Source organism: Micrasema longulum, unplaced genomic scaffold (assembly GCF_059751315.1).
Source record: "Micrasema longulum isolate JH-2025_06_02 unplaced genomic scaffold, ASM5975131v1 h1tg001665l, whole genome shotgun sequence".
Classification (NCBI taxonomy): domain Eukaryota; kingdom Metazoa; phylum Arthropoda; class Insecta; order Trichoptera; family Brachycentridae; genus Micrasema; species Micrasema longulum.
In genome coordinates, this window is record NW_028278844.1 from 390,673 (window position 1) to 400,124 (window position 9,452).

The 9,452-nt window shown below is 35.9% G+C and overlaps 1 protein-coding gene across 1 annotated transcript in view; it reads left to right on the plus strand.

Annotated features, from left to right (window-relative positions):
* The window catches only part of LOC148274399 (armadillo repeat-containing protein 2), a 28,929-nt gene extending 19,999 nt beyond the window's left edge, over window positions 1–8,930 (plus strand). The window contains exons 10-15 of the mRNA XM_088237203.1: window positions 103–271; window positions 983–1,141; window positions 2,217–2,427; window positions 5,093–5,239; window positions 6,212–6,451; window positions 7,399–8,930. Coding sequence (XP_088093329.1) covers window positions 103–271; window positions 983–1,141; window positions 2,217–2,427; window positions 5,093–5,239; window positions 6,212–6,451; window positions 7,399–7,646 — 1,174 coding nt within the window. The 3' untranslated portion in view covers window positions 7,647–8,930. The remainder of the gene's footprint in view (window positions 1–102; window positions 272–982; window positions 1,142–2,216; window positions 2,428–5,092; window positions 5,240–6,211; window positions 6,452–7,398) is intronic.
* Window positions 8,931–9,452: the final 522 nt, after the last annotated feature.

The following is a 9,452-nucleotide window of genomic DNA, read 5'->3' on the forward strand; positions in this document are numbered from 1 at the left end:
GCCCACTTCGTTCGTTGTTATTCATGTTTAAATACTCTAGTGTTAAGTATAATATTAATAAATAAGCTCAATCTATCAAATTCTGTGTGTGTCCATCGCCAGCGTGCTGTCAGCGGACTTCGACTGCTGCGTAGTCCTGTGCGAGCAGACGGGACTGCTGACGTCCATTGTGAGGTTGCTGGACAAGTATACGGAGAGGGCGCCGCTGGTGGTCCGACTGAACTACATACTCGGCAATATGGTGGCCTGCAATGACAGTACTAGACTACAGGTGAACATTTTCTGTATTTTGTTTTATTTTGATGGCGCACATTGAACCACTGGTGGCGGCCACTAGACGCGACCACTAGAAGCTCCGTCAAACCAATAGACGCGGCCACCAATTGCAGCCGCTAGTGGCTTAGTGGCGGCCACTAGTTGCCGCCACTTAGCCACTACTTTTGGCTTTTTTCAAAAAATAATAAATTCAGTTCCTTCGCATGGTGCTGGCCCGGTATTTTTTGCTAGAGCATTACAGTTTGCTTCTTGACCTTTGACCCATTCAGGGCCTATTAGGGTTGTCTTGGCTTCCAGCCTTGCCAATTCATCAACTTGGACATACTCAAAACATTGTTAATTGTGTATATTTCATTTTTCAAACCTGAAAAATAAATCCTTTATAAAACATTTTCTAGATCAAATATAGAAGAAAGTCATCGTCGCATTTTTTGCACATTTGTTGTTGTTCTACGATTACGACAAAATGATCTATTTTTTTAATGAACTAAAACATGAGTAAAACAGCATACAGGTAAAACTGCTTTTCCATATTTTTCATTCTCAACTGTATTATCACAATTCATAATATACTTTGATTAAAATAAATAAAATATTATATTCCGAAGCCTATTCAACCATCAACTTTGTAAAAAAAAAACGTTTTTTTTTGTTCTACCAAGATAAGGGTTCAATAAAAAAAGGTATGTCTGTTGTATTGGTTTAGCTGTACGAAGAGCCGGGGGCGACGCCAGCTCTGCTGAACGTTCTGGATGTTTACCTGAAGCGGTGTTGGCCGGGAGGAGAGTTCGACACGGCGGAGAACATCATCATCGGTAGCGACCTCGACGGCTCCAGTGGCTCTGATGAAGATGTGATGGTCAAGGTAACGCCCACATTCACCTGCGGTATCAGTTTCAATTTTCAAAAATATTTACAGATATTTAACACGAAAATATAAATTAGGTACAATTTTTTTGCAACAGAGGGAAAACATTTTTCAGAAGGAAATATAAAAGTTTAAGCATTTTCCGAGCTTATGTGTAACGTTTACAATTCTGCCTGTGTTTAAATTTCATCCACATTTCCTTTACTCTTCCATATGTTGAGTTTTGTGAAGTAAAATATCTGAAACCTTTATCACGTGGGTGAGATTCATCCGGCTGAACCATTTCACCTACTGGGCAACGCGTAAAAACAATTTTAATTTTTATACTTCTTATTTATTTATTTTTATTTATTTATTTTGTTCATTAACGCCCAAAAGGCATTTACAATAACTTTAATCAACAATGCTTTGTGTACGGCTAAATGTTTGTAGAAAGGCTGGATTTATCCCTACGGAGTTATTTAGATCTAAACATCAGAGGGAAAACATTTTTGAGAGGGGAATATGGGAATCTAGGCATTTACCGGACTTATGACCTGTCGTTGGCCGGTTTAAGTGGCCACTTTACACCGAAACTGGAAATTCAACATCAAACTCTATCATTGGATTATTCAGATGAACTTATAAATATTATAACTGTCTATTTATTATAGGAGCAAAAATTCATTAATATTTTCTTGTATACCCACGAACAGGCCATGCCTTTGTGGGAGATTTTCGTTTACTATTTTTACTATTAATATGTATTTCATTACTATGGAATTATCCTTTATATTTTGAATACTCTGTTTTACCTCTTATATTTACTGTAAAAAAAAACAACAAAAATAATAATTATTATAATAATAATAATTTTAATAAAAAAATTAAAAACTTGACATAAATTTTTGAGACACTTTGCCGTACAATTAAATGCTCTAATTTTTACCGCATGCAGGAAAACCTTTTTTTAAATTCGATTTCCAGTAGCAATGAACTTCTTCATTCAGCGTATTTTTTTCTATCGCCTTTCTTAGCAGTGCGAGCTCACGTTTCCTCGTAAACTAATCATACAAACGTGTTAAACTTCCAGACGGTGCGCGTGTTGGCCAACATGTGCATGAACCCCGAAGTGGGGGCACGGCTGGCGGGCGGGCCCCCGTCGCCTGCGCTCGCGCTGCTGCGCTGCCTGCGCGCACATTCGCCCGCGTCCAGCCCCCGCCTCGTTGTCAGCGCGCTCGCCGCCCTCAACAACCTGACCTTCTACCACCAGGGGGGCGAGGCGGAGCTCGACATATGCGAAGGTAGCAACCTAACTTACACTTTTAAAATAATAATAAAACTCACACTTTTCAAATTATAACCTAACTCATAGTATTTTAATGATAACCTAACTTACACTTTTTTAACTATAACCCAGTGGTCGGCAAACTGATAAGTCAAAAGAGCCAAAGATCAGCAGTACAACAATTAGATAAATGTCTGAGGGCCAAAAATTTTTTTTTTAAAAAACTGTTTCCTTTTGAAAGATCTCCGCATTTGAAAGTGAAAGTGAAAAGCAAGTGAAAAATCATAAAATTAGCAATAAAGTGCTTTAGAGACAACGGGCAATTATTGTGGATTTTTTTTATAAGCTAATAAATTAATCTAAAAAATTACAAGCCGATCGGTACTATTCTTAATAAAATCTGTTAAGAAATAAGGGAGATATAAAGTATTAAATTCTAGTAATTTGAATGGTGCCAAAAACAAACAGTTCGTGACGTCATCAAGTATGACGTCTTCGGATGTTTTGTGACGTCATCGGATTTTTTTCATCAATGTAGATTTTGGAATAAATTGTAGATAGCTGCCTTTTTCTGTGTCGTTTGTTAACATTTACGACGTCCTGTCACTTATCAAACGCTACGAGTTGTGATTTATAATTTTCATGATAAATTGATAATTCAATTTATCATTATCATAATAAATTAATATTTAGAAAAGGTTGAAAACCATAAAATAATAAAAGAAAGTCGAGATGTAAGATGTAAGATGTAATCAGTTTTCACTTTCATCTGTCAGTGCCTGGAACTGGAGTGTGGAGTGGGTAAGGGGGAGGGCTTAAGATAATATGCATGGACATTTCTCCTTATATTTGTATCGGTGGTCTGTGGCATTACCAACATTAAAATGAATGCATCACTCGTGAACTTCGGCGACAAAATTTATTACCAACTTACGAAACGATCGTTTTCAAAAGACCTTATTTTCCAAACGAAAATAATGAATGGAAATATTCATTATAAGGTTTTATATAAACACTTGGAGAATCTTTAAAAAATCTTTTATTTGTAGAGTAGGTTAAATCCGATATTCCTTCCTAATGATAATACCCTATTGCGTTGACAATCTTGATCACCAAATCCACCAAATCCATCCAAATCAAATCCACATTGACAACAAGTATCTGATAATTAATTGCCTGGAAAATAGAAACAGAACCTTTCTAATTTCGGTCGTACTTTTAGCCTCGTATGTTGAAATTAAAACAATTCAATCTATTATTACAATATGATGCTTCTCCATGCATTTAATGCCACCATTTGCAATATCCTCAATAATCCAAGTAGCGAGAAGATAAAATCAGCTTTAAAACTGAAAAAAATTAAAACAAATCGAATTATTAACGACATTCTTGCAAGGTTACGTCATTTTGCAAAAAATGTTAGACATGAGACAAATTGATCAATGTCAATCGATCGAATAAAAAATAGTTTATTTGTTGTTGTTTATGAAAAAAAGTATTTAATATCTTATTTTTGTTGTCATTGTCATTGACATGTCATTGTCATCGACATGTCATTGTCATTGACATGTCATTGTCATTGACATGTCATTGTCATTGACATGTCATTGTCATTATACTTGTCTTAAACACACTATAATAGGCTTGTTTTTGCGTTTTTATATAATTTTTCGGAAACAGAGTCTCATGTTTGCATGAAAAAACTGATAAAATCGTTTGATCGGTACATGATGAATGATCAATAATTTCCCATCACTATTGACATTAGTTTGACAGCTGTCATTTTAATCAAGCTATATATTAAGGACTATAAGTCACGCTTTTTATTTATAATTTAACTCACAGCAAACGAAGTTGATTATTTGGTTTTGAACAATTAAATTTGTTTGTAGACAAGAGTGTTTTTCAACAACTATGGAGTTATTGACATTTCCCTTACTAAGCATTCAAAAATTACACATGATCCGAACGGGGGGACAAAACGACCCCAGCGCCTACTTGTATATGGCATCAGGAGAATAAAATGTTGGAAGTGTTTATGATTGTGCAATGATTTATTAATGTTTTCGCGTACACATATTTGACTCATTCGTGTATTTTATTCATTTTTGTTAGTTTGCCGAATATATAATTGTCTCGCACACTTTTTAAAGGTTTCAGCTCTTTTACTTCACAAAAGTCAACAGATTGATGGAAGAGCTGAGGAAATGTGAATGTTCAAACATAGGCAGAATGGTGAATGTTACACAGTGTGTGTCAAGTGGCCACTTGAACCAGCCAATGATAGGTCATAACCCATGTAAATGCATAGACTCCCATATTCCCTTCTCAAAAATGTTTTCCCTCTCTGTTGCAACAAATTTAAATATGAACAACTCCCTAGGAAGAAATCCAGCCTGTCTGCAAGAATTTGGACATTCTCAAAACATTTCTGATTTTATATAATTATGTTGATTTATATAAATGTCATATGACAAGCATTATGTTCGAAAAAATAAATTAACGTGCCAGATAAGAATGATTTTTTGTGTTCTAATATAAATCATTCCTTAGACGGTACTACAAAGTTATGTTGTCACTTTTGCTGACTATAGTTCTGCTATTTGGTGTGCGAATATTGATCATATTTTTTAAAGGACAGTCCAATGTAATATGTGTTGTTATTTAACATTGTATTTTAGTTCTGTGCCGGCTGCTGAAGCTGGACGTTAGTCCGTGCGTCACGGAGGCCGTCCGAGTTCTGGGTAACATGTCTCGTACACAGGTCACCAGGGAATACCTCGTGGACACTGGAGCCCTCTCGGATCTCACCAGACTACTCGATCAAGGTTATTAAGGACATTCATTTAAACAGAAATATTATTGTACTCAGATTTAATAAAATAATAGGGTTTGTCATAGAAGTTGGGTGAGTTCTTAACGCTTTCAAAATGGATGTTCATTCAAATTTAACTAACTAGTTTGAGATTTGTAACAATAGTAATGTACATTCTTCTAATATTCATCATCAACAGTACACTTCTAAAATAAAATATTTATTGTATTTGGTATTATCTCAAGATGTGTCTGTTTTTTTCCAAATGAAGTTAACAAGAGAATGCAACAAAAAAAATTTACAACAAATAAGGCAGTAATTCATAGCATCTTCACCGCGCGTACACTGCGCCAATATCGCCAGCATCTTCAGCAGCTTTATTCCCTCGATTGAAGGTGAACAGAAGGAGTTGAAAATGATTACTATCATCTAGTTGATATTACATTGAGCAGAAAATTTTCTTTTGAATGACCGTTTTGTTTCACTTTTGGTGCTCATTTTTAAATTTGGAATAAACAGACACAACTTAAGTTAACACCTAATTTATCGCACCTCGGGAATAACAGTGGCACAACTCAAAAAAAACTTTATTTACAGAGGAGTGCAATTACACACGCACACCCGCGCTATTAGTACCTAAACAAACATTTATTTGCAAAAACAAAGGCACGACTAAATGTTTTCAGAAATAACAATGGTATATTGATCATTGTGTCACAATTGTTTCTAGAATCTAAATGAAATATTATAGTTGAAATTGATATTTATGCTTTTAAGGCCATTTAGAAGGAGAAATACATTGTTGATTCAACCATTCAATTTATTCTGGTGAAACATTAACCGATATTAAAAAGTGAATAGATTATTTTTAATCGCAGGTATTCCTACATATGTCTATTTTTGTCTGCTTAATTTAGTAGGCGACATTAGACCGAAAAGTTTGGGCTTTTAATGTTAATGTTTCACGTCTATGTCTCTTCCGCAGAGGACGAGGAGGCGTCCCTGGGCGCGGCGGGCGTGCTGGTGAACGCGGCGGCCGACGCGGACGCACGCGCGGCGTGGCTGCGCGAGGGCGGCGCGCGGGCGGCCGTGCGCGCGCTGCAGGGCGCAGCGGCGCGCGCGGCGTGGCCGCTGGCGCGCCTGCTCTGCCAGGCGCTGTGGAACGCCGCACCGCTCGCGCCGCCCGACGTGGCGCTGCTCGCGCCCCTGCTGCTCAACATGCTGGGTTGGACTCTCATATATGCACACTTTTGTTGTAGGCAGGTAGCTGTTGCTAGCGCGCCTATGTCTCCTATGTATGACATACCGCCCTGCCGTTTATACTCGGAAAACTTTGCAGTTGTCATTAGTATTTTTATTCCTCTATCCATCGCCATGTCTAATTCATTTCAGATCAATGGTGAAGATTGCCGTCTTTGTTTTAAAACGCCTCAATTCTGAATGTAGTGTATGCAAAAACAGAGTAAGGTGGCGTTCTACTCTGAGACGCAATTGGTTAAACAGCTAATTGTGAAACTGGTGTTGTAGGTTTGATTCCTGCCAGTTGCAAGAAAAGATCCAACAAAGATAAACATAAAAATACCGTAAAACGGCTTCCATATGTGGAGAAACTGGAATCTCTCGGTCTCACAACGCTGCAGGAACGGTGAGAAAGGGTTGACCTGATAAAGACATATAAGATACTCAACAGTCACTATAGCTGTCCAAATTTGGATCCCATGTTCGATCTTAAACAAGATGCTCGTCTTCGAGGCCACAGTCTCAGGCTGAAGAAAACGAGATTTAATCTAAATCCACGGAAGCATTTCCTGAGCAATAGGGTTGTTGATGGTTGGAATAAGCTGCCGCAAGAGCTGATCTCAATGTGTAGTCTCCATGGGTTCAAAAATAGACTAGATTTGTTAAGGAAAAGTTCAAGTGCGCCAACAACTAGCTTTTGTTTAAATAGATTTAAGCATATCAGCTTTAAACTGCTCGCTTTTAAAATAAAATTAATAATGACAATAATAAAGATTTTTTCTCAATTCGTTCGGGTGTTGTGGCATATTATTTATAACTTCCTTCCATATCTTTTCTTTCCTACCTGCTGACGATACATAGAATTGAGGCTAAGCGGATTATTCCTTGAAAAAAGAAAATAAAATATTTAAGACTATTTTTTTATGTCTTTAGACGAGCAGCAGATATTTGGACACATGGGCGTCTCTAACCTGACACTCGAAGAGTTTCCCTCTTCCCTCGCGTCGGTGGAAGATGAGCTCCTGTCTGCGCACTCTGCCTGGGAGGAGTTTTCCGCTGTCGCCGTGAACCTGCTGGACAAGGTCGACCCGACCCTGGACTCCCCGAATGAAGATCTTCAGCATTTCCACTTCGGGGACGGGATGAGAACGAGCAGCCAGTCGGACGTGCACAACTTGTGATATTAAATTATATGGCGCAGTAACTGTGATATGACCAGCCGATTGTAATATTTAATTTAAGAATAAAATGTAAAAAAGAAAATTGACACGATGTTTTGAGTATGTTAAAATCTATAATACTGGAATTTCAATCCTCTTGAGTATTTCATCTTTGATACTAATATCCCAACTGAGATGAAAGAAATAATTGGGGAATGTGGAGAAATCTAGGCATTTACCAGTGTAATGTTTCCACTGGTTTGTCACCCGCATCTGCCACAGCTGTCGTTTTTATCAAAATATTTTTTTTTCATGCATTTTCAAGAAACTTTGTCAAACAATTTAATGGTCTAATTTTTACCGTGCGTAAGAAAACATTTTACATATCCAATTTCCCTTAGGGATGAACTTCATCAGAGTAAAAATCCGCTCTAAATATTTAATATATTTTCAAAGTTATTCCCGATTCGTGAAAATACCCTATTGTCTGTCAAAAAATATATTTTTGTTAATCATCAAATTTTTTGCATAATCCTACTCCATTATTTTTAATAATAATTCATATTTGTTTTTGCTTTCCCTCCCTGCAAACAGAGAACATTACAATTCATCGCTCTATAGTTCAATTTTTTTTATACATTGGTCAGTTTGCACTTGCGCTTTTTGCTATTTAGTGGCTTTTTTCCAGCCATAACCATAATAAAACGGATTTAATGCTTTACATTTTACATGCATTCCCCCTCACAGCTCCCCGCGATACCGCTTCGCTAACGTGTAGCGATAATTTAGATCAGTGCTGTTCTAACATGTCACAATACGAGCAGCGTAATGCCGTATAATATAGCATCCTCTCACAACAGTATTTTATGATAAAATTTATGAATTTCGCTGAAAACTTGAAATATTATGAAATAATTTTATAAACACTACCATGACAATCATTATAGCATTTTTCAAAGTCATATTTATAGCATTTTAGCTGGGGTATTCCTGGTACACGCGGATTTTTATTAATGTTAGGGTTCTAAAAGCTAAATAATTAATACATTATTTGAATTCTTTGTCATCTTTGTAAAAACATATGCCAGAAATGTGGCATTTTATTACGTTTTTTAATGTACAAAATGTCATATATTACGTAGGTAGGTTCTATAAAACATGTCACCCACAATAAACCTATCTAATATAAATATTTATGTTCTGTTATGTTTTATTTACCTATATTCTAAATAAATTATCTATTGGTTTGTATTATACCTACATTATAATTATACAATTGTTTAATTTTATGTTCCATAAAAACATAATTGGTTCTGACCATTTGGCTAAATAAAGAATTAGATGTTAGGTTAAATACAGTGTATTATATAATATTATACTTTTTTATGCTAAATAAAATGTTTTTAATAGTAATCTACTTTCATTTTAATTATTTTTAAACTTAGTATAGAAAAAAGAAAAATAATAAAAGACGAACGAACTGAACCAAATAATTAAGTAGGTACTGTTTCAGTGTTTGCAGAGACAAAGGAGATGGCGAAAAATAAATAAAAAGGGGTGGTTTCACTGATTATACATTGTTAAATTTTTTGTACGCTATAATTTACTTTTTTAGAAAAAGTTTTGGATCGCAAAACGGCATCTGTTAAAACTGCTTCATAAAAAAAAAACTTTGGGCAACATTAAAAAACTTATAGTTTATCAACAATATTTGAAATCTATTTGTTGACCCTATATTTGTGTAGTCTTTGATACAAAAAATGTCTGGATCATTTTTGTTACATAAAAGGCACGGTGTTCAGTCTTTTATTTCATTACCTCAAGCTA